This window comes from Asterias amurensis, chromosome 13, assembly GCF_032118995.1.
Source record: "Asterias amurensis chromosome 13, ASM3211899v1".
NCBI lineage: Eukaryota > Metazoa > Echinodermata > Asteroidea > Forcipulatida > Asteriidae > Asterias > Asterias amurensis.
In genome coordinates this window covers 698,837-724,453 of record NC_092660.1, presented here as the reverse complement: position 1 = coordinate 724,453, position 25,617 = coordinate 698,837, and the positions used below count along the sequence as shown (strand labels likewise).

Here is a 25,617-nt window from a genome sequence, read left to right as displayed (position 1 = left end):
ATTTTACTTTGCTTTGTTGTTGTGCGCGCGCGTATACATAAAAATGCCATTTAAACGTAAACCGCACGCGTACATCTTCGTGTGTGTGACGCAATAGAGCCCCTCGAATATGACGTCACACCCTAACACAGCGCCCCCACTGAACTCAGAGCGTACAAACACGTACCGTTGCGTGTTTTTCAAGGGGCCTAAATATTATGACTCTGCTTACCGACTGCTGAATTCTGCGCTTGCGATCACCATTCTTCGAGTACAGGGTAAATGCCGAATTTCTACACTTCTTCCTCCATGGTAATACCAAGTAAACATGGAGTACAAACGTGCATATAGAAATTCCCTGCTTAGCTGTAAGCTTGACGTAAGCGCTATATTCTCTGAGTCCCTCAAGCGCCGATTCTTTGATTATGGTTAGCATAGCCATGATGTTGGGTCCATCCCAGCATGCATCACAGTATGCTTCCATTTGTGCAGGGGTGCGTTTTGGAGGCTGAAACCAATAATTGTTTCTGACGTCATAACAAAAACGGTAACCGAGCTCACAACTCGGTTATCGTTCAGTCTGAACAGCAGAACCAACAACCAACAACCGAACCAGAACTGTCGTTTTCTCTTTTACCATGAAACCGTTACACCAGGGACCCCGATCTTTGAATACATTGTACTTACAAGTACTGATGTACAATTAGTTGCCACTGAGGTCAGCTTGGAAAAATATAACTTCATAATAAGGCCCCAGCTCTACTTACTGAACATGTTTTTGATGTTTGTTTAACACAATTTTTAAGTTAAACCAATTCGAATGTAAATAATAATAGCGACCAAGGTAATTAAAACATTCAAATTAAAGAAAATGTATGTCTTAAAGTTGATCGAGATAATTGTTTTATAAATATATTTTTTATCTGTACCCGTCAACAGTACAAAGTCCAATCCACAGACGCACTCCTCCCTCTAGATTAATATTAATATGCACAAAAGAAAACTAGTACCGGTATATAGCTTGCATTAATGTACCAGCACTGAACTTGCAGCCCACAGTTCCGCATTCAAACCGAAACAGCAACTGGGCAGGCTCAGGAATTAGTGAAAATACAACCTCTGTGATTTTGGTCGCAAAAGAACATCAATTTTATTTCTTGGATCCAGTTATATACATTATAAAGGTGGCTTTAAAATGAGGTCGTCAGTTGTGCTGATTTTGGTTTCCATGATATTTATTTCAGGAAAGGTTTACGGCCAAGGTAAGAGTTTCAGTTAATTAAAATTTTATATAATGCGATGAACAATTAACTTTCCTCATGTAAGAGTGTTATGCCATGCATTGTAAAGGTGAACTTGTATTTTTAGACATAAATGAGACACAGAAACAAACATGTTGTTTACAATGATGCGACAGCAGACAAATCCAATTGATGTGTTTCACTGTACGGTTTGATAGTCATTCGTATTCACTCAATGAGACCATTCCAACATTCCTACTAAATCAAAGAAACAACGTGTCTCAACATTCAGAATGATTTATGTGCAAGACATATGTTTTTATGAGGGTTTTGTAATTTGTTTACCTTTAACTTGATTATGATTTTCTATATTTTGTCATGGGCTTATACTTTGACCATTTAAGTGACCCGTTTAGCTATACTGCTGCCGCATTTTGTTTGTATTACCAATATTATAGTAGGCCCTAAATAAAAAAAATACTTGAACAGTCTCCTTTCTATGAAAATTGTTGCTCAACAGAATTCTTTTAGCGTCGATTAGTTTGAAACAAGAAACTTATGATGAACATCACTGTGTTTTGGCTGGTTCATATATTATAGCCTTGCTATAGAGTAACTTCACCTAAGCATGGTTAGTTTTTTATATTCAGCATCCTGTTGAGAAAAGTCTTCAAGTTTCTATTTCTACCTCCGTGGTTTGACCAAACAAAACACTGTGTATATTGCCTAAGTACTGTTCATCACATTAGATAGAACACTCGGTCGAGATCTCCCAACCATCTTTTCATATCATCCTGCTAAATTTTGTGTAACAAATTGACTGTGTTTACATTTTGATAACAATTTCCATGACACACAAAAAATGAAGATAAGGCGAGGTTGCACGAAGTGTATGCTTATTATTAGTGGTACGTGCGATACTGGGCAAAGGTTGGATAGCACGATTCTGCGTGATGGACTGCCGTCCCGGTTTAACAAAGATATCAAGTTGTTACCAGCACGTAGTTGTTACCACGTAACTAAAACGTATATGCAAACACAATTTAATACTACAGTAAAGATGATAATTATGTAAATCGTAAGTTTTCTTGTCTGGTCCCCAAAACTGTGTGGCAGTACCTTCCAAGGACATTACAGAACTTCTCTTTGCAAATTCTTTGTTCTTTAAATACAAGAAATGATGTTTGCCGCACAAAGTTTAAGTCCGTCGTCAAATAAAACAACGGGAGTGACAAAGACAATAGAGGGACACTCACTTATAATAATTCTTTCTTTGCCATTCAGAGTAATGTAGGAAAGTCTAACAATCATAAAATTGCCATAAACCGGACAAGACTGAGTTTCCCTAATTTTGTTTTCCAAACTTGTTTTTCAAACTGATGACTAAACTTGAATGAATTCAACCTACGGTTTTGCGACTTTATGCAGTACGTACGTCTTAAATATGCAGTACGTACGTCTTAAATGACTGATGCTGTGTGACCTTCAAACCCTTAAGGTGCACATCTCGCAGTTTGTTACACGTTTTCGTGATCAGTAATTAAAGTCGCACAATTAAAAAAAGTTACGTTTTCATCCTTTAGTCTACAAGACAAGATACATTTCTCCGTCTTGCTGATATTTGTAGAGTGGGTGTGGTTTCTTCCAATTATCGTAAAATTATACATATATTTTTTAAAACTCCCTTACTGTGTGCCTGAGAAGTGAATTTCCCGGAATATAGTGAGGTTTTCCTTACCCATCTTAAAGAGTTTGATTTGGATAAGTACACTAGTTTTCTTTGCACTATTGTTTCATGTCATTCATATTAAAAATCAGCAGGGCATTAATATCTTTGTCACTGGTTTCTTCACATTTTTAGTCTTATTACTAGTTGACATCGGGATAGTAAACTATTATTTTTATGCATTTTCGCATGCAATATATTAATATAATTATTTTTGAACCTATAGCAGTCTATGTACTCCATTTGTACCTTAAATATGAAATTTTCCTTTACTATTATAACTGTTGTTAATTAATGTATGTTTCAACTTGTGCAAATGGAAATAAAACAAACAAACAAACGAACAATTGTTTGATGAGTGATACCTGTCATTTTGACCTTTACCCTCTGTTTCCAGGCACAACACCCGAGACGCCTAATAGGGTGATCCTACCACCACCCCCTCCACCCCCTCCCAACCCCCCACAAGACTTCCAGAGGGATGAAGATACCAAGGTAACAGAGCCTCCCATCACCAAGAACCCACAGGAGCCCATTGGTGCACTGATTAAAACTGGAGGGAAGGAACTCACTGTTAAAATCGAATTCAAATCGGTAAGCATGGGCCATATTTCATAGAGCTGCTGAAGCACCAAAAAGTAGCTAAGCACAACAACAACCATGGTTACAAGCGTACCAGTCAAAATACCATTCTGCCTTTCACAATCTGTGACTGGTATCCTGCACATTTTTGCTCAGCAGAGTTTTTTTAAAGCAATGTTTGATGCTGAAAAGCAGCTCTATGAAATTGGATCCTGATTGACTGAGGCAAACTTGTTGAAGAATATACAAAAGGATAAGAGTAAAGAACTGATATACATAACTGGCACAATCTTAAGGGTGACAGGTTATAGATTGTGCCCCAGTGTATCAAACGGGTATATACAGAATACCGAATTGGGCCTGGGATACCAAAATGGCGTCAGGTTATCGACTTGGCCCCAGTGTACCAAGCGGGCCCAGGATACCAAGTGCCAGAGAATTATTGTCTAAGTCATTTAAACGAGCTTAAACCCTTTGCAAATGAACTTGCTCCTTTAGGAAATTGCTGGTTTTTATTTTAATTTTAGAAAATTGCTGGTCTTTATTTTCATCACTGTTCTCTTCTCTACTTCTTACAGTTTGATGCTGCTGCACAAGTAAGGTTTCAGACAACAATGAGCACTACTTGCAATGACTATTGCAAAACAAATGGAAACTGTGAAGGCGACTTCAAAGTAGTGGAGTAAGTTGTTGCTTATAAAATCTCTTGCTGGTTTGATCATTCAGGGTATGTTTAAAACTATTAGTGATGACGACGCTTATTATATGTAGAGATAAATGTGTCTAAAAATTTCTGGAAACTGACGGTGGTACCATGCTTAAACCGGCATTGGAATATGTCCACTGTGTTAACTAAAGGGATGGCCGATTGGTTTTAAGAGCATCGAATTCAAGTACCGGTGGTTAAGTTATAGGATTATGGGTTCATGCACTGGTTGGTCTTGAGCAATTACTACAATTGCTTCTCCTCACCTAAGGGCATTGCGTCCCTGCGAAGGTGGTTGATATTCAGTATGAAGAAGCCGTTGGGGCACCATGGCAGCTCACGACTGTATGCTCACCAGGGAGCTGAGAAAGATTAGAGGAACGTTATTGACCCAGTTACCAGTACACTGTAAAATGCTTCATATAAGAACTTGTTATTACTGTGAAAAGAGATACGGTGATTAACGTATAGTTTCATTGCTAGATATCAACGTTCCATCTACGGCTGTTTTTGTAATTGTTTGGCACACATGCTGCCATAGTAACCGCAAATAAAAAAAGGTTGTAAAATTTGAGCTTTATGTCTCTTCCATTCACAGTGAAAATGATGTCATCGTGTACAACATAAATGCGCCAAAGACAGAGAGAACGACTGTGTCTTTTTACATCAAGAATCCTGACGCTCGTACGATGCTAACGATGACCACTGAACAGATAGACAAGATGGTGGTCCAAGAAAGGGCATCTCTTGAGATTGCTCTAGGATACAAGTAAGGATTCGTTATCATTAACTTTTAAGGTTTCCTACATCAACCCTGCCCGAGTTGTGCGGGGATGGAATGGGGTTGGAAATTTATCTGTTGTCATGCGATGACCTCAGCCATCTTTGTTGTTCTGTTGGACCCACACAAAGTGAACTTCAAATTTGTCTGCACTTCAAACAGTATATCAAATCAAAATCAACTTCAATAATTAAGACAAAGGATTAAAACAAAATGCATTGTTTCACTTTACACGCTCCTCGATGCAGCAAACTGCAGTGCATGGCACAGGACCACTTTAGTAACATATGTTTCATTATTAGAAAAGTGTCTACAACGATCAACAAGAAAAGGATGTGAACATTGAAGTGTGAAGACCTTAAGACTAAAGATAATACGTTGCTAGATTAAACATGTCCTAATCAATCAAATCCTCAGATCAACAATATAATTTTGTGAAGGGTCAACTATCTGAATGCTGTGTGTATTTTATTATAATTGTTAACATTTTTTGAACTTTTCCAGAATTGATCTTGGTGACTTGGATGGTTTCGTACCATTTACTAATGGCCTACTACTTGAGTCATGGGTCATAGCTTTGCTCGCACTCATCGGTTTGTGTTTACTATTCGGAGCATTTGTTGCGTGCGTGCACTTCAGAAACAAGAAGAGGTAAGCATAGTATAGAAATACGCATTTAAAACCCATAGCGGATTCATGAATAATGCATATTAGAGAAAGGAATGCGAACTTTGTGTGTTATTTCCAAGCTGAAAATCGTCCCCTTGCTGTTGTTTTGAGGTACAATGATTACAGAATGGGGTCCGGGCCCGCTTTAGGGTCTGAAGCAAATGTTGTTTGAAAAACCTTATTTGTTCGATTTATTTGCTGTTCAAAACAACGCATTTTCAGTCGGCGGAAATAAGAGGGGTGAGTGCCCCCTGCGCCCACCACCCATATAGCCTTGAACCTCACATGACTGATAAATGTATGGTATCATTAAAATCATTCACAAAATGTAATGAACCCAACTCTAAAAAAAAACACATCATAGTTAATGATAACGGTTACAATAATACTAAGATCATGACACTTTGGCTGGTTAGCTGTTGTTGTTTTTTTTGCTAAAGTAATAATTAGTTGTCTCTGTTAACTGAAATTGATAGGACCCAGGTCCATAAAGTCATTTGTCATTTATTTTTAAAAATCTGAATGGGAGACTTTGGAACGCTAGCCGGCAGCAGACTTACCAGGTAAATTGTCATTGTTAATGTAGTTCTGAGCATGCGCACATTACCAAGAACAATGGATTTCACCTGATAAGTCTGCTTCCACCAGGCGTTTTAAAAGTCTCCCGTTTGAGTGTTTGGTGTTCATTGATAATAAGAGAATAATATTTACTGAAAAAAATATATACATATTTCCAGAGATACCAAACTGACTTTTGATGATCTGGAGTTGCAAGCTTCAAGTGCTCCAGTCAAAGTTTTACCAGAGGGTCCACCTACAGGAGCGAACTCTCTCAAAACGATCATGGTAGATTCGTCAACTAATGTCTATCAAGCTGACATCTTAGCAGAGACAAAGAGCGTCTTCGTCAAAGACAAACCGTCTGGAAAGAAAGATATAGAAAATGTTGAGAATGAAAAACAGTATGCAGTAATCGATGATAAACATGAAGTATGTAACCAATTTATTTGATTTATATTTTTATTATTATTATTATTGGTTTATTAAAACACATTCAAACATTGCAGCTACAAGCTGAATTGAGTTTAAAATACAGAGATTCATAAAAAATCGAAATGTTTAAAAAATTACAAAAAAAAACATTAAGAATTTTGTTTATTTTATCATCATAACGTATAAGAGAATATTTCACTATGTCATCGCGTTGTCGTTTTTTAAACATCTGAACTCCGATTGTCACTTAGTCATTAAAAGATCTGTGAAGCATTTTGTTCACAATTTACATCATATGCATGGTTTGAGGTGACACCTATCAGTTCTGTGTTGCAGTCACTGTGTAAACCGATAATATTGCACTCGTCCACTGTGTGGACGTGTGTAAGCGCACACATTGTTTCAGGTCCGTACATTATGTCGACCTCTTAAATTATCAGGTCCACATTTTGTATGCAATGCTTGCCCACCATGTGTGCATCTACTGGTGTGCAGATTTTGCTCCTTTATGGGAACTTGGTCTTGTGTTTCTGCCTACTCAGCCGCTAAAAAAGTAGTTGCAGGGCAGTTCTTGCAAGACCTACTTTCAAGGAACAGAAATCCACACATCGGTGTAATCGCAAACCGAAGAAACACCAATATTGCCCTATATGCAAAGCATCCAAAACTGTACAATGGCAATCTTTATTTGTTTTTTATGTTAACACGTGAAGCTGTAAAAACCTAATTGAAGAATTTTCTAGAACTGCTTCTTGTTTATATACTCCTTTTTTGGTTTCGTGTGTAAGCCATAGAGTACTTAAGGAGCAGAAACTAATTGCCAAACCATACAAGAGATCACAGCATGTGCTCCTAACTAAATCCCTTGTACAATTGTTCACACAGGTTACATAATAATTATTAATAAAATAAATAGGTGCAACCAGTGTGAAGTGCAATCGCCTTCGTTACCTTCTTGAAATATCAAGCCCGCCTATAAATTGCTGTTTTTACAAAGGTTACATTATGACACGGGTCTCGTATAATGGTTGGTAAGCTTGTCAACAAACTAAATGAAATAGTTGGATGGTTTGTGAATATATTTAATTATTTAATTTGACAGCAAAGCAAACAAGAAACAATGGATGATCAGCCAGGATCTCCTAACGCCATCGTCGTGACGGCAGAGATTACTTCATCCTCATCGAATGACAGCGGGTCTGAAGGTGAACCTCCTTCACCTAGCAACATCACGAAACCACCAGACTATGAAGAAGTTGCAAAGGGTAATGCACTACATTGCAATCGCAAGGTTGTAGGTTCGAATTCTACTACCAACTGATTTATTCAATATATTTAAATATTTAGCTTTCACAGTGAGCCGGACAATGTTAAATGTATGTAAAAAATAATAAACAACTTAAAAGACCTCTATTGCAATCACCAGGTTGTGGGTTCGAATCCTACCACCAACTTTGTTGCACAATTGTTAAGTCTAAATATTGCCGTCCGTTACCAAATCAATATTTCTTAATTTGTGCAATTCATGGTACCCTGGGACACTGGCTGGGTGTTGAGGTATCCCCTTGTGGAAGTTTGACGATTTCCCTTGACGGGAAAGATCCTCTAAACAATCCGAAACGTATGATTCACGGTAGCCTCTTTTCAAAAGACTAAACAGTTAGTTATGCCAAAACAGTCATGACTTCGGCTTCGGCTTCAGGCTCAGTCCTCTTGTCTGAAGCTATGAGCACGTAAGCAAAGCAGGCGCAATATTGCCAAAAAAAACGCGGTGCCAAGCTAGCCAGAGCCGAATCTGAAGCCGAAGCCGTGGATTCGACAGGGCCTGAAAAATGTTACCTTTAATATCTCCTCTTTTCAAGATGGCGAGACGGTAAATAAACCACCGACGACTGAAGCCGTCAATGAAGATAATTTGCCTCCTCCCCCGTCTCCTGAAGATGCATCCCCAGCAGCATCAGAAGATTTACCACCTCCCCCATCTGAGCAAGAGACAAAGGATTATGTGTATGAAACGTCCTTAGATTTGACCATGAAAGAAGAGGCAGAGGTTGTGGGTGAATTGGAAAACCTCATTGCTGACCAGTCGAAGTGAGTACAGCATTTGTTTTTATTGATGCTTGGCATTTGGTGCTAAATAAGTTTCTTCACCGATAGTCAAGGGGTTAAGACATATATGATCTATAATGTGTAGGGTTCTGGGTTCAAATCCCACCTGTGTCGTAGGCTTGTCGATTTTAGTGCTCACTATTGCACTTCAATATTAAGCTTAACCCCGAAATATCATTATTTTATGTTTGTACACAGAAACGAGTCTGCCAAAGAAGGCTTAGATAACTCCGGATTTGAAACAGTTGTTGGGGACGACGGTGAACCATCAACGGTGCTTTAAACTTCAGTTTGTGTACTGATTGTGCCTGCAGGAAGTCAAGACTCATTAAAGACGTCCAGATCCATGTGCTTTCTTGAAACATGTGGCGTCGCAGGTTCTTCCAGTTGTTACCAAAAATGTGTATCATAATTTTCTTTTCAACTGACAGAAAACAAATATTTATATTTTATCAATAAAATCTTGTGATTTTAAAGTGTGTTTGATAAAGCATGGTTTATACTTAATTGAAAATAGCTTTTTGTATAGTTATGTTATTTGACAAAATTGTTAAATGTTAAACGTTATATGGTTAATGTATTCATTCCTTTTAGTTTTTCAAAGCCTAATGACTTGAAACGAAGTACAGAACCTTGGAAGTGCCACCTGAATTATTGAGAGTCTGAAACAGTTTTACAGGGCGCTGACAACATTAAAGAATAGTTTATCGACACTTGCTTTCACAATGTCGACATATATTGAGGGAAGCAGTCTTAATCGAGGATCATGTCATCTCACATTAAATTTTATGATGTCATCATCAGGCAGTAAATTAGCTCAGAATCTCAATGACTTGGATAGCACATTCAGAGCTCCGTACATTACAGCTTGAAGTGGATATTTGTAAACTATCTCTGTATTCATCACATTCCAGTGTATACTTACATTAGTCTTTTCAATCATAACATAAGTTCTGAAGTGGTGTTTGGGTGGTGGTGGTGGTGGAGGGGAGGGGGGTGGGGGGGGCGGCCCGTTGTCGTCTGTTTCATAACCTCGATAATCTCAAAACTCCAAGGTCAGATTTGACCTGGGTCAGAACCCGTGGAGCTTGAGCCGGAGTATGTGTCTAAATGATCCAGAAACTCTTCAGAATGACGCGGAAATTTACTCAAAGTTAAATTTGGTGACCAGTTTGTGGGTCAGCCTGTCCCGGAAATGGTCAAAGCATCGTGAGACCCTGGATTCCGGATTAATTCTGACCCCGTGAGTTTTTAGAGTAGTAGACCTTTATCAGTGTGCGGCCATCTTGATATTCTCCCATTCAAATCAAAGTACCCAAACTGAGGCTTGAAGAAGAGATAGTCTGGTTCCTTTTTCAACAATAAATATAAGCATTTACTGTTATATATATAAGGGGACATGACCAAGATGGTGGTAGCATGACAATGCTCTTTAGATGTTTTTTGTACAAACCTCAGTGGCTTACATTTTTAAGTATACTATCTGTTGATTTCTAACTGAATGTAAATGGGACAAAGCAAGGTATAATCTACCGGTAGATTGTACTTAAAAAAAGAAGGATTGATGTATTTACAATATGAGTTTCAATTTCGTTTAGCTTTAGAACGAAACCTGGTAATAAACAAAAAGGGCCGTGCGTAGATGTAAAACCATTTTCTAAATCACAGCAGTATATTCCTTAGTTTAATTCAATTCAATTAACATATTTCTTTTATACTAGATTTGACAAAAGATTTTGCAGCTCCATAATAAAATCAATTTTACAAATACAAACTATAAAAGAAAACAAGGAAATAGAAATGAATCAGGAAAATTATAATTGCACTGGAAATTTTAGACGGAAGCATATATAAAAGAGCATCACCTGTGTGGTTGCCACATGGTTGCCATATATATTCAAGCACGTTAACATGGTCACGACCTAAATATTATTATTTGTAGCTTTAATTGCAGTTTCTGTTACGACTGGATCTGAATTCGTTTCTCGTGTTGATGTTCAATTGTCTGGAAAGTTTATAAACACTAAACCATACATGACTGTTGGCGTCTTGCGTAACAATCCTACACCATGGCGATGCTGACCGATCATCTTTATTTAGGTATAACTACACCCTCTCCAATAATATCATTTCCTTGGTCCTAGTTAATGTTAGCTAAAGAAACATTGTTAGACAATGTGTAGTCCTGGGTGTCTTTATATTCGGTTAAATTTCAAGTCCCTTTTCAATTCCTTGTTTCTTACCACCATTGTGAATCCAAGACGGCGGCCCCCAAGTTTGGTACGGCGGGAGACTCAAATCGCATTAATAATCTTTATTAACCCACGGTTTTATACCAAATCTCCGCCTCTTTTGATTGTTGTAAAAACAAAACTACAACAACAACGCCACCATCAACAACATTGGCCTATCCAATTGTTTGTGAATAAGACCATTTAGTTCGGCCTCTATTCTAAAGCTTCCGGGCAAGCTCAGTGGGTCTGGTCATGATGCCCAAAATGCCAAAGTTTATGGGTTCGAATCCCACTCGAGTGCAAGTGGATTTGTTACCTCACAAGACTCGGGAAAGTACTGTAATATTTCTATATAAGATTGGTACTGGTATGAACTTTAGAATCAGTGAGCTTTCAGATAAAAATATTTCTCTGGAGGACTGGTACTGGTATGAACTTTAGAATCAGTGAGCTTTCAGATGGAAATATTTCTCTGGATGATTGGTACTGGTATGAACTTTAGAAGAATCGATTAACTTTCAGATGGCACTATTTCTATGGAGGATTGGTACTGGTATGAACTTAAGAATGAGTGAGCTTTCAGATTGAATATTTCTCTGGAGGACTGGTTCTGGGTGGAACTTTAGAATCAATGAGTTTTCAGATGGAAATATTTCTCTGAAGGATGGTCCTGGTATGAACTTTAGAATCAGTGAGCTTTCAGATGGAAATATTTCTCTGGAGGATTGGTACTGGTATGAACTTTAGAATCAGTGAGCTTTCAGATGGAAATATTTCTCTGGAGGATTGGTACTGGTATGAACTTTAGAATCAGTGAGCTTTCATATGGAAATATTTCTCTGGAGAATTGGTTCTGGTATGAACTTTAAAATCAGTGAGCTTACAGATGGAAATATTATTTAGGCTTGTCACTGAGCCTCGTCATAGCAAGGACTTTCTTTTTTTCATTAGGGTGGGGTGGGGCAGGGCTTTTCCGAATAAATGACTGATGTCGGACTCAAACCCATGACCTTTAAAATATTTAGCTATGGTTGGGGAGCCTTAGTTTTGAATTTAAACCTGATATTCATCAGAGGCATAGACAATGTAGACAAAATACAAACGGAAAAATCCCCATCCATTTATAGGGAAAGAGAAAGCAATGATCGCAAAATTATAGGAACACAAAGGCAGCCAATCATAACACATTTAGAAGGAATTATATATTTTATTATCATGTATTTTATTTCTCAGTTGGTGGATATCTACATACAAAGTAGTAACAGACAAACAAAAATCTAAGTCTGTAAAAAATTAGCTTTTTCGTAGCTTAGCATATCTTACTGCAATAGAATAAGTTTTGTTTCTTCAAAATCGGTTTAGGTCCAGGATCAATTACCAGGTTGCTCTAAAGGAAAACCCAAGGCTTAAATGATTAATGAACTAACTAGTTGGCCACATCTCAAGCTCCGATCACAGGTTTCCATGCAGGAAAAATTTGGAACATGAAAGTCTTTATTTTTATTCCTTAATTGGGCACCCAGCTTCAAATTCAAGGTTCTGTTGTTTTTCGACCTTAACTTCACATTCTTCTTATCAATTAATAAGTCATCAATAACATATCCTGAATCATCATTTTTAACGATCGTATACACTGTGACTTGTAATGTTCTTTTCAGTAGAGGTTCTAGCAAAAACAAGAAAATTTTGACATCAACAGCAGGCACCATATTCGTCATTCAGTATATTCCTGCTAGGTATATGGAACTACGTTTGAATTATGCGACCTACTCCTTTAACATAGCACCCTGTAATGGTTTACAAAGGTGCTGTGGCGCAATAATGCTGCTAACCAATCAGTTAACCAGGAACACCGGGGTGAACCTGTTCTCTTTTTTTCTCACATTGCCCTGGATTATTTTACGTGCGTTACAAAACACAATACATTTCTTTGGTTTTACTTCATAACATTTGACAGATTTTTAAGGAGGTTCAGAAGATACAGTTACTTTGAACAATGTCTTGATGAGATCGTTGTGGTTAGTGAATGAGACAGATGGCTGTTTACTGTCACTGCGTCCATCCTTCAATGATGCATTAGGTCCTTCATCAAGCGCTCCACTTTGAAGCTTCTGTGTGATCTTGAAAACTGTAAAACAAAAAATATAAAATAAATACTTCTTAAGAAACATTCATGACATAATGTTCAATGCATTAATATTAATGAGCGATTTGCAAGTTAGATTTGAAGAATGTCTGGTGAGCTGACGTGCTTGAGTAACAGCTTAAAAGTTTTAATTCTTCAGACTATCAAGACAGTTGCGATATCATATAGTTGAGGACAAGCTTAAAACATAGACTTACTCAGATCCTTTGACCTCTTTACTTCCTCCCGTAGGTCTTGGGATAAGCAGTGCTTGTCTAGGTTGGTATGGATCATCTTTAAGACTCCTAAAAGCGACTAAGACAATTGAAAATAAATATGATAGTAAGCAATAGAAGATAAACTGTTAGTGTTTTCAAAGAAATGAGAAATGAAACTAATCTTATATAATATTGCTGTCCCTATGTGATATGATGAATTCAACAAAATTATGCCAAATCTGAGACCAGCCTTTTGAAAAAGACCCTGATAGGATCAAAACGTAAAGCCATTATCAAGTGTTTATAAACGGCTTGAAAAAGAACAGAAAGATAACTATGGTGCAGTGAATAAAAAGTGTTCAAGATGCTTTCTAAATATAAACAAGGAATTCATGTTGTTGATGTGAATGCTGTCCTAAAGTTTTGGGGCAAGTTATCAACGAGGTATTTGTAACTTAAACGAATGTTAAGATGTAGATTGTCTGTATAAACAGCAAAGTTGTAGGACTTGGACTCAAGTCCGAAGTTGAGTCCTTTTTTCAAGGTCTTGGACTTCGACACCAATGTGGAGGGCTCGGATGAGGAGGGTTTGACTACATCCCTAAGAACCACTTCTTGTACACTTACCTTATATTGGTCACATTGCTGATTGCTAAGGGTCTCAGACCGACTCAAAGCAAACAATCTTGCTCGTAGGGATGAGTACCTGTAAGAAATGACATTAAAGAAACAAGAATTCTTACAAAACCTCTAACCAGATTCATCTACTCCTCATTTTCCAAAAGGTTAATTTGCAGCTGCTTGGAATAATCTTCCTTATTTAATATGTCATGGCACTTCAGTAACTGATTTCAAAACATTGCTTAAGATTCACCTTTTGCAGACTTGTTTTGCTTACTAGGCCATTATTTCATTCTCATTCCTTTGTATTGTTTAGTTGTTGATTGCTTTAATATTATTGTTGTAAAGTGTTCTGGTACCCTTTCTGTGTAAGAACACTGTGCAAATGCTTCAATGATGAGATTATTAGATACGTTACTGAGGGTGTGTCACAGCTAAGTTGGCTTGGGAACTAAACCTCTAATTAATTTAGGTGATTTTGAAGTCTTCAGCTTAATATGTACACTTTCAGTACGCTATAGAAGTTAAGCGGTAAAGTTTGAGGTAAACCTGACATATAAATATTCTGATCAATTTGTTACAAATGTTTCTGATTGATGTGCCTGTGTCTTATTGTCTCATCTGCAGGTCTTGAACTTCTTGAAGGAACAACAAAAAGTTTCCTCGCTCCAAGGGGCACTTCTATGAGGAAAATGTAAACTTGGAACTTTGCAAAGGGCACCAGGGCAAAAGCACAGGGCACCACGGCAACTACTGTGGGTGCCTTGGGCTGTTTCAATTCAAAGCCTGTGTCACAGTATGCTACACCACACTTGATCCCACAACAAATAGTATTTTTGGTACTTTGTTCTCAGACATCAAAATATTTCAAATTATACAAATAAAACATCTGAGTAAGGCAATATAGTTTTAATAATGACCAACCTTTCAGCTAATTCTTGGTCTTCTTCTCCAACACTGCCTGGCCACTCACTTGGGTAACTTGAAATGACTCTAGAATGAGTAAACAAAGAACAGGATCCTTACAAATATGAATTGCGAGGGTCGTGGGTTCGAATCCCACCTGAGTAAAATGCCTGTGATTTTTTTTCACAGGACTTGGAAAAGTACTGAGTATACAGTGCTTACACACATCAATGTAAGGGTCAAACCAAAATTAATACACATGATGTTGTTGACTTTGGATGCAAAGAGTAAACCAGTATTAATGCAAAATTATGGGGGTTTTCTCATGAAGATAAATGCATTTAGCATTTTTTTGCATGACCTCCGATCAAACTATTATCATTGTTATTATTATTATTATTCTTTTTTATTAATATTATTCTGGTAATGAAACAAATGATGACTCATACCTGAGGAAACTTGTAAACAAGGTAGCTTGCTATATGATTCAAAATCACCTGGGTTTAAACCCTACTCATTCCATGATAAGTACTCTTGGTTCTTTTTATACGTAATGTACACTACCAAACCCGGTGGCTTAATGTCCCATCCAAAGAGGCAACAATTTGGTGTCTCACTCTATTGTTAGACAATCATATGCCTACATGCACTTCATCACAAAACAATATGAAGGTCTTATCTAGTATATCACATACATGTACGACAGGTATGCAAAATAGGTTTTAAATTATGAGAAACATTTATGCTGCTTCTTGTGGGAGTTTGAAAGGTGCTGCGCAATCTGCAGCCATGAATTATTTAAACCATGTACGTAGCTTCATGTGAAGTTCACAAAAGGTTAACGAGGTGCTGCGCAATCTGCAGCCATGGGATACAAAAAAACTATTTACGTACATATAACTTCTTAAACAGTTCACAAGATGTAGCCAAATTGGAAGCCATGAATTATGAAAACCATTTACGTAGGTTCTTGTTAATGTAACTAAAGGAACAAGGTGCGCAATTTTCGGCCATGAATTATGAGAAAGATTTATGTGAGAGTCTATACGTGTAGGTGCACCAATCGATCCAGCCAAGAAACACCTGGCTGAACCACTTATCTTAACAGTAAGGGTGCTTGGTTCTTTTTATGAGAATCACACAACACAAAAGACCAACAGATTTACGTCCTGTCAAAAAGACAAGACAGTTATGGTTGTGTGTCTTGCTTAAAGGATTTGGGTACTTTTTCAAAATGTCCATAGATTTACATTAAACTTGCAGGGTTTAAAGATAATGATAGTGGAAAGCTTCCCTTCAAATCTTACTTACTGGGGTGCTGTAGTTTTTGAGAAATGAGTAAAACAATGTCATGAAAATACGTTTGTAAATGATTAAAATAATTTTCGCCCCATGAGATGAAAATTATTTTCAAGACATTGTTTTACTCATTTCCAAAAAAGTACAGCACCTCAGCACGTAGTATTTTCAGGGAAGCTTTCTACTATCATTACCTTCAAACTGTGTAAGTTTAGTGTAAATCTGTGGACATTGTGTTTTTTGTCCTACAAAAGTTACATAGACCCTTTAAGGACAAAAGTGCAATGACTGGGACCCAAACCCACATTTTAAAAACACCAGGGCCCCAACTTCATAGATACCAGTCGGGATACCAGTCACAGATTGTATATATGACATGGCAGTTTGGCTTGTGCTAAGCTACTTGTTGTGCTTGAGCAGCTCTATGAAATTAGGCCCAGACCTTGAGTCCAATCTGCTCATTCAAAACACGCCTTGGTAACTCACTCTTGTAGGTTGGCCTGGTCTCGTAAGGATGGCTTGAGACTACTCTGGGAATCTTCCTGAGGCTCTTTACGGAGTTCATCCAGCCTCATTAAGGTTGTCCGCTGTCTCTGACGTCCAAGCTGCCGCTGGTAAACATCTTCCATGGTGAAATTGACTGTGAGAAAACAATTTATTGGCCCAGTGTCATAAATCATAAGAGCATACAAACTTGTTAAGCACATACAAATCTTGCTTAACAGAAACACACAATAATTATAAAAAACAGAACAGAACATGACAGGAGAGCAACTAAATGAGCAATAAAAATGAATAGAAGAGGAGCATGCAGGCATGGGGACCCGAGTCAAGAGAATTGTAGACCCAACTCAAGAGGGGAAGGACTTCCACCACAGCAATGACGTGCCCTAGTGACCAATTTAAACCATTTTTTTTGTTTTTTTATGCAAGTCGCCTGACACACAAGGCCTGAAGGCCACTCAAGGTGTGGGCTACAACTATTTTTTCCAGAGGCCATTGCCATCTACTCCTAGGGCTGAAACAGGGTTACCCCTTTCACAGTCCATACGAATGTAGGCTTGGGTATCTTCAACTCGAAGATGTAAATCATCAGTAATGTAAAAGGATGCAATTACAATTAAGTGGCGGGCAGAAGGCCTGGCAGAAGATTGCATGCAATAGTTACAGTTGGTCACTTATTAAAGTATAAGTTAAGGACTGAGATGGAAAACCATACATGTAAATCAAGGGTACCCTAACTGCACTCCATCTGAAAGATGGTAAAAACAAATCTGGCAAATATTTTCTTTTTTTTAAAACAAATTTCAACAGCCTGTTTCCAGATCATGGCTGGCACTATGAATGAAGATATGAGATCCCCCCTACCGGGTCACAGATAACCAGACTAACAGGTTTTTTTCTTTCTACAAATCCTATCGTTGGTAAACAACAACACCCAGTAAATGCAGCTTAACGCCTTAAAAGGGGCACGTTGACTTTGATCAGGCGAGTTGGTCTATGAAAAGCGTTTGAAAACCAGTTGTTATAAAATGCATACAGTTGGAAAGATGTTTTAAAAGCAGAGTATAATGATCCACACAAATTTGCCTCAAAATTTGACACTTACACATCGTGAGCTAACACTAAAACGGTCGACCGTGTAAGTTCGCAAAGTAAAAGGAAAACCACCAATTTCGAGGCATAATTGTGTGGATCTTTATATTCTACTTTCAAAACATCTTTCTAACACCATCCATTTCATAACACATGGTTTCAAACTCTTTTAATGGACCAACTCGACCGATCCAAGGCAACGTGTCCCTTGTAAACTGAATCTTGTGGTAGTTTCTGTACTAATTACTGAATTAAAACTTTTAGAAGATACATGTACCACACAAAAGCAAAGGTAGTTTTTCACACTATGCCAAGATGGGTCAACAACACGCATAAACATTAAAAAAAAAAAAATACAAGTGTTACACTTACTTTTAGTGACAATTCTGTCAATAAGAGATGATGGGATGTCTGGTAAGTCATAATGAAATGACTGTTGAGCTGTAAGAGTAAAACAACAATAGCAGGAACTGCAGCAATCAAAATAGGTATAGATATGATACTTGGTCCTTGGGAAAAGGGTAGGAACAAGGGGCAGGAGTACAACGGCTGATCCACGTGTACATTTGGTCTAGGCTTTTATTTTATACCAGTGTTAAAGATATATATTTATCCATATGCAAAACAAATTGGAAATCACACTAGTTAGGAAGAACATCATGTGGTGGCTCATGGGTTTTCATTGACTTTGGCAGTATTCCAGAGGGAAGGTTTTTCTCAGGAGGATTCGTACTTATGAGCTTTAGGATTGGTACTGGTATGAACTTAAGAATCAGTGAGATCTTTTAGTACTTTAATTTGTTTTGTCTAATAGAGACTCAATGATTAGACCAGGCTTCCTTTACCTCTCCAAGCATTCATCCAACTTCTGGGTCCAGACTCCAGAACAAAAGGCGTTGACATGGCCCGGACCTGGCTACTGATGAATTCCTTGTCTGCCATATGAGCCTCTACTTCTCCACTGGCTATGGTTAAAGTGTCTATGGGAAACAGAACGATACAAAAACAATGGAAGGATAACAATCTGTCCTCACACTGTTTGTTAGCTTATCTATTTCATGCACCATTTCTTTTATATTAAATTGATACTTAGGGCACATTAATAGTTTGCATGTTTTTTTTCACAAATGGTGACCCCAAAACGGGTAAAAAAGAGTCCTTTTTCGTGTTCTGAAATCTGGTTGTTTGATCTTTATGTTTAGTTTTAGAATTAATTTTCTGGAGGACTTTAAACCGGTGGCTAGCCGCTGCTGAGCGCATGAAACAGTTAAAGGATGAGAGCAGAAAGGTAATGCTGAATTCAGACAACAAATTCCTATCATTTTGCCTTTTTTTTTGTAACGGCCTAACATTTCCACCCTAGCAGAGTCTTTCTGAAACCCTTTGGGAAAAAACTCTCCTATGGTCAAAACATGAGGCAATTAAAGATATATACCAAAGGTCATTTACATTGGCAAACAGTTTCCAATGGATCCCTCTTTTTACCTTTCTTTTTGCTAGTTCTTTTCTTTGAAACTTTCACCGTCTCTGGACCTTGCTAATAATATTAATAATAATAATAAGACTTGTAATGCGCACATATCCACCCTGCTGGGTGTTCAAGGCGCAGTAAACCAAAACAAAACAAAACAAAAACACAATACAAAGAAAAACAGACACAACAAAATTAGTCATTGAAAAACCTGTGACATAAGATAAGTTTTGAGAAGAGACTTGAATTTTGCGGTACAAAGACAAGATCGAAGATTAAGTGGTAGAGAGTTCCAAATGCGTGGCGCGGCTACAGAAAAAGACCTGTCACCCCATGAGTGTCGAGACTTGGGTTCAATGAGGAGAAGCATGGAACTTGATCGAAGATTCCTTGAAGGAGTGTAAACTTGAAGCAGTTCAGAAATATAGTGGGGAGCCTTGCCATTTAGAGCTTTGTGGACAATGAGCATCAGCTTGAAGATGATTCGTTGAGAGATAGGGAGCCAGTGCAGTTGTTTCAGAATGGGGGTGATAGAACAGGATTTTCTAGACAGTGTCACAATGCGAGCAGCAGTATTTTGGAGCCGTTGAAGTCGGGAAATCTGGTTGTTAGGAAGACTGTAGAAAAGAGCATTGCCGTTGTCAAGACGAGAAGTAACAAATGCGTGAATGACCTTTTCAGTGGCACTTTTGTCCAAGTACTTGCGAATCTTACCTATATTCCTGATGTGATATGATGATAAACGAACAATGTTGTTGATGTGTGGCTGAAGTGTCATCGATGAATCAAAAATAACCCCTAAGTTCCGAGCTTTCAGCGAGGGAGCTATCCGAGCATCACCGATGGAGATGTATGGCACTGAAACCTTAGTTAACTGTTGACGTGACCCAAATAAAAGGAACTCTGTCTTATCATCATTTAACTTCAGGAAGTTTTGTTGTGTCCAACGTCGAATCTCTTGGATGCATTTCTCAAGTCTTGCAATAGATGCATTGGCGTTTTCTTGAGAAGATTTAAACGTGATGTATAGCTGAGTGTCGTCTGCGTACACATGGTAATTCAGATTAAACTTGAGGATGATGTCACGAATCGGTAAAGTGTACAGCGTAAACCACTGCGGGCCGAGTACTGACCCCTGTGGCACAGAGTAGTTCAAAACAACAGGGTCGGATATCGCAGTGCCAATACATACATGCTGAGTTCTGTTGTGGAGATACGATTTGCACCATGCTAGGGCTGTGTCCTCTATGCCAAGGTGATTCTGGAGCCGAGAGAGAAGGATGTTATGATCAACAGTGTCAAAAGCAGCACTCAAGTCTAGCAGGACTAGTGCTGTAAGGTTACCATTGTCCATAGAAGAGAGAATATCGTTGCTCACACGGACTAGTGCAGCCTCGGTCCCATGGAAAGGCTTGTATGCTGACTGGAACACGTCGGACAGGTTGAAAGTATGAATGTGATCAGAAATACGTGATGACACTACTCGTTCGATGACTTTTCCAAGATATTTTAAGTTTGCAACCGGTCTGTAGTTTTTGAATATCTCCTTGTCCAGGTTTGGTTTCTTGATGAGCGGCCTGATGTAGGAAACTTTGAGGCTATCGGGGAAACAACCGGAACTGAGAGATTCGTTTACAAGCTTAGTGATGTAGGGTACAAATATATCAATGTTTTGCTTTATCATGGATGTTGATACTGGATCCAGCTCACAGGATTTTGAAGGAGATTTCATAATAACCCTTTGAATCTCAGCAACAGTGGCAGGCTCAAACACAGATAGTCTACACTCTGGTTGAAGATGTGGCAATGTCTGCGGTACGTTGTAAGGGACTGATGAAAATGATGAGCGGATGTCTGAAATCTTGGTGACAAAGAATTTCTGGAACTCATTTGCTAAGTCCTGGTCATTGTAGGTGGATGGAAGGACAGGGGTTTTGGGTTTGAGCAACAACTTACCAATTATCTTGAAGAGCTTCTTTTGATCTCCTGAGGATTCTTGTACTTGAGATGAATAATGGATGATCTTTGCCTGGTTGATCAAATTCCTAACTACTTTACATTGGTTGCGATATTCTTGTCGTTGTATTGCCAATTTGCCATTTTTCCGCCACTTCCGCTCCAGTTGACGACAGATCTTTCTCGCTGTACGAATATCATCATTGAACCAGGAGACTTCAGTTCGGACCTTGACTGATCTCGTTTTCCAAGGTGCGTATTTATCCAAGATGTCACTGACTGTACTCTCATATTGGCTGACATAGGAATCCAAGCAGTCATGATCAACTTCTAGATTTGCTAAATGAGTGCCTATGTCGCGGAACACTTCGGGAGGATTCACATGTTTCCATTGTCGGCTCTTTATAGTGACGGTTGGGACTTTGGGCTTGCACAGACTCAAGTTACACATGACTGCATAATGGTCAGATAATCCAGGTAGAATAACAAAGTTTGAGACAATTGGTGGGGAGATTTCACGAGTTATGACAAGGTCCAGGCAATGACCGAGACGATGAGTCGGCTCCTGGATATGCTGGGTGAGACCAAAAGCTTGAAGTAGATGCTTAAACTGGTTTGCATTGGTGTTATGGATGTCATCAACATGAATGTTAAAGTCGCCGGTGATGATGATTTCCGATGGATGAAGCAGATATTCCAAAATCAAATTCTCAAACTCCCTTAGAAAACTTGAGAAAGTCACATGTTGGCCGTTTGAATCCCTCTCAGGTCTGTATACAATGACAAGACGAACAGATTTAGAGTTTCCGGAAACTTCAGCATGAAGAGATTCAAAAGTTGTGTACTGGACGTCATTATTTTTCACAGAGACAGATAAAGTAGATCTGTACAGTATTGCAACTCCTCCACCAGTCTTGTGAGGTCTTGGGATGTGATGAAAGTAGTAGCCAGCAGGGGTACACTGACGACATGTTAAGTTGTCGTCTGGTCTCAGCCATGTTTCTGAAACGGCAACAAGGTCCAGATCTTTTTGCAGAACAAAATCCGCAAAATCGTCATACTTGTTACAGATGGACTGTGTGTTTAGAACACAAAGGCTGAGTTGAGATTTGGCAGTAGTCACTGGTACTGGAACAGAAGGGAGTGTAACTTCTGGTACAGGGGGATTATGAACAGTTCTACGGCGACCAGCTTTTTTACCACGATGTGTAGGTCGATAAACAGTGCTGGGATTTACAAAAAGGCCAAGGTTCTGTAATGATAATATACAGGAAGGCAGCAGAGTTGTAGCACGTGTGGATGGGGCATAGCGGAGACTGAGAAGCTTGTTCCGTGAGTAGGAATTTGCAGAGTTTGGACTAGCTTCTGCTGAGTTTGAGTTATTTACACCTTCAGGGCCGGGATTTACAGCAATGTCACCAAAAATCACAATTTCCAAATGAAAAGTGGCTGGGGAGTTGTCATAGTAAGAAATAGGGCATTTCAGATATCTTCGATGGTGGATGAGGCCTAGATGTGTCTTTGGCAGAATGCAAGCACCAGACACAATTGATGCTGATGGAACAAAGCTGACCACAGATGAGTCAGTACAGTACAATGGTCTAGCAAGCAGGGAGAGAATGAAAAGGATACTTACCTCCATTGTCCCCAGATGGGAGAACAATGTCCATGGACTAGGTGGATGACTGCACAGGATGCAGCCACCTAAGTGTGTGTAAGCTTTATACACCAGAATTCTCAGCTGAGACAGTGAAAATTTCTAACAGAAAAACACTATTTTCACAATTCAGATGACTCCAGGATACACAGAAAAAGTCCTGTAGATTCCAGGTGTAGTAACAAATCCAGTTGTATAAGAATAAGAACACAAATTGAGCAATATACTAAGAAATTAGCAAACAAACACAGAGCTGATTTGAGTGGCCGCTGTCAGGCGCTCAGTCAAAACAAGATTGAGACTGAGACTGTTCCAACCTATCTTGACTTCTCCTTCTTCCTTCAAGTTGTTCTCCAGTCTCATCCCCTTCATCAGACAGGCTTCTACTGGGGCCGGGATCAGACTTTCTTTTCTTAGCACGTGTTGATGTTTGACTTTCATTGTTTCTTTTGAGCGATATTTTAGAGATGAAGAGGTGAGACAGACATGGGAAAAAATAATAACAACTACAACTTACAAGATGAATGTGACAGGTTTGTGATCTGTTTCACTAGAAACTTTTTGAAAAAAGTCAAAAAGATATTAATCAATCTGAGATCAGAGAAAGTACAATTTGACGATCTGCTCCATTAAATTATTTCAATAACAGTAGCGAGGGTTTGAGGGATATGTGGGTTGACAATGTTGAAACATCTGCAGTATTTGAAAGTTTAACTTTGTTTAGATTTTGTTTCTCTCTAAATATTTCTATCAGGTCAATTTGAGATACATTTGCTTTAAAATGTTATATTTATTGTTGAAGGTTTGGCTAATCCATTTCATCCTGTACATCCCATTTTTATTTTTTGCACAAACACTTTTGAAAATCAGATCTTTAAAGATGCCAAACTTTTCCAAACTTTGAACGCTCACTATTTTCTAGCGGTTAGTTACATGGAAGGCTGACATGTAGGCAATAATTTACATAGACATTCCATTGTGTAGTGTGTACCGTCTTACACCTACCATTCTATGCTTTAATGCCCCAAACAATGAGGAAGGGGCCACAAATGGTACTGGAACTCGTGCTCGAAATCTCCAAAGATTTTAGACAAGCCTATAATAATAAACTTTCTGATTTGGTAGTTTACCTGTTATCTGAATCTTTATCTGTGTTTATTTCATTTGACGAAGCTAATCCCTTTTCATCTTCAGTATTGTCCGAGTTGTGTCCATCCGTCTCAATAGGACCAGTGCTATTCTGACTGTCACTCATCTGTTCACCGTCAAGTGTTTCTTCTGCGCCTGTGCTCATCAAGGACGATCTTATCGGAAATCTAGTTGGACTCTGAAATAACCTCCTTGATCCACCGACATCTGGAGAGAAATACTTGTCTATTTGAGTGACTTTCTTAGCCAAGTTACTCTTTGATATTTTTCTTCTGGATCCTGTCTCTTTGACTGTAGAATCCTGACTTGATGCTGTAGATGGTTCCCCATCTGATACGCTGGGCTCTGAGGCTGAAGGGTTGCGAGTGCTAAATCGTCTCTTCATTCGGTCAACGAGGCTCACCTCAATCTCAGGGGTAGGTACAATACTTTGATGATGTAGATTTTCATTCTGGGATGGAGGTTGTGACAGTTTTCTCTTTTTTAACTTTGCCATTCTGAAAACAATTATAAATAAAAACACCATAGTTCAACAACTATTAAATTATAAATAAGTTTCAACATTCGAACTAAAAATTGTTATCAATCTACATTAATTGTATCCATATAATGTCTTGCTTATTTTCTTAATTGCTGTCTACAATTGTCTGCAATAATGGCAGTTATTGAGGTACAAAGTTGTTAACCATATCAGGCATGTATGCTTTGTTTTTGAAAGGTCAAGGGCACCAAAGCATTTTCTCCAAGTGAACCCTGTGACATGTATGAGGAAATTGTAACTTTCTACTCCCAGAGCATTTCAAGGCACCAAGGCAATAATGAGAGTTGACCTCGGACCGAGTTGAATTATAAGGTTGGTTAGTTGCGATAACTGACCCTCCTGCCGTCAGCCTGGTGGAGGAGGGTTAAGTTATCGTAACTAAAGGTTGGTAAGAATGCTATAAAGTTGAATGAGACTGCCCTGATGATGTCCGAGAGAGATAAATAATAATAATAATACATTATATTTATTATTAGTTATGATTTACGTTTTTTTATGGCAAGTTGAGTTCCACAGACATACACAACAAGTTACCACATTACAAACAATAGAAACCAAGACTGTGATGTCAACAAAAATTCACAGATCTATCCACTTAAACGTTTCTAAAGAAGCGATGATTCATTGAAATGGACAATAACAGTAAACTTCTCTATGCTACAATCAATGAATGATTGATTGTTTACATGAAAAGTAATGTCCGTAATCTGGACAACTAACTTTAACTAGTTTCCACTTAAGAATCTTCAAATATTTTTACCTTTGTTTCCTTCAGAAAGTACAGCATACAAGAAAATATACGAATCTGACATAAATGATCAGGTTGAAAAGGTACAGATTGGTAGTTTTTATTCGAAATTCCACTCCTTCCCGCCGCCCCTGATTATTTATAGCAAGAAATTGTTTATTCGACTACACTTGAGGGCGCTATTTGAAAAACAACGTCGTATTAGTCACGTACCTTTACAAATACTCTACTTTTACTAGCGTGAATGCCATGTGGGAGACAGGATGTTGTCCATATCGATTTTTGTGTACATTTGACGCAATTTGTTTCA

General features: G+C 38.3%; 3 protein-coding genes across 3 annotated transcripts in view; 2 read left to right on the top strand and 1 right to left on the bottom strand.

The window, feature by feature from the left end:
* The first annotated feature begins 1,013 nt into the window (after positions 1 to 1,013).
* LOC139946079 (uncharacterized) lies at positions 1,014 to 9,752 on the top strand. The gene is made up of 9 exons (XM_071943682.1): positions 1,014 to 1,241; positions 3,344 to 3,540; positions 4,107 to 4,210; positions 4,833 to 5,003; positions 5,520 to 5,666; positions 6,422 to 6,674; positions 7,780 to 7,942; positions 8,540 to 8,768; positions 8,985 to 9,752. Exons 1-9 carry the CDS (start codon positions 1,175 to 1,177, stop codon positions 9,067 to 9,069), a joined length of 1,416 nt encoding a protein of 471 aa, XP_071799783.1. The 5' UTR covers positions 1,014 to 1,174; the 3' UTR covers positions 9,070 to 9,752.
* Positions 9,753 to 9,793: 41 nt separating this feature from the next.
* Positions 9,794 to 25,463, bottom strand: LOC139946328 (uncharacterized). Its single transcript, XM_071943955.1, has 12 exons — positions 25,320 to 25,463; positions 24,000 to 24,515; positions 23,172 to 23,315; position 21,498; positions 19,271 to 19,322; positions 18,631 to 18,765; positions 18,158 to 18,226; positions 16,676 to 16,829; positions 14,909 to 14,977; positions 13,991 to 14,069; positions 13,364 to 13,460; positions 9,794 to 13,148 (listed from the first exon to the last, which is right to left on the bottom strand). Exons 2-12 carry the CDS (start codon positions 24,512 to 24,514, stop codon positions 12,982 to 12,984), a joined length of 1,482 nt encoding a protein of 493 aa, XP_071800056.1. The 5' UTR covers position 24,515; positions 25,320 to 25,463; the 3' UTR covers positions 9,794 to 12,981.
* LOC139946327 (uncharacterized) overlaps positions 24,793 to 25,617 on the top strand; it is a 44,968-nt gene continuing 44,143 nt past the window's right edge. The window contains exon 1 of the mRNA XM_071943953.1: positions 24,793 to 24,871. The gene's annotated coding sequence lies outside the window, so the exon portion shown is untranslated. The remainder of the gene's footprint in view (positions 24,872 to 25,617) is intronic.

Coding starts and splice junctions, on each gene's coding strand:
- LOC139946328 (XM_071943955.1), bottom strand. CDS start 24,514: ATGGCAAAGTTAAAAAAGAGAAAACTGTCACAACCTCCATCCCAGAAT. Junction 18,227..18,630: donor TTGGATGAATGCTTGGAGAG/GTAAAGGAAGCC, acceptor TTACTCTTACAG/CTCAACAGTCATTTCATTAT. Junction 16,830..18,157: donor TGACAGAATTGTCACTAAAA/GTAAGTGTAACA, acceptor GTTTTCTCACAG/TCAATTTCACCATGGAAGAT.
- LOC139946079 (XM_071943682.1), top strand. CDS start 1,175: ATGAGGTCGTCAGTTGTGCTGATTTTGGTTTCCATGATATTTATTTCA. Junction 1,242..3,343: donor AGGAAAGGTTTACGGCCAAG/GTAAGAGTTTCA, acceptor CTCTGTTTCCAG/GCACAACACCCGAGACGCCT. Junction 7,943..8,539: donor CTATGAAGAAGTTGCAAAGG/GTAATGCACTAC, acceptor CCTCTTTTCAAG/ATGGCGAGACGGTAAATAAA.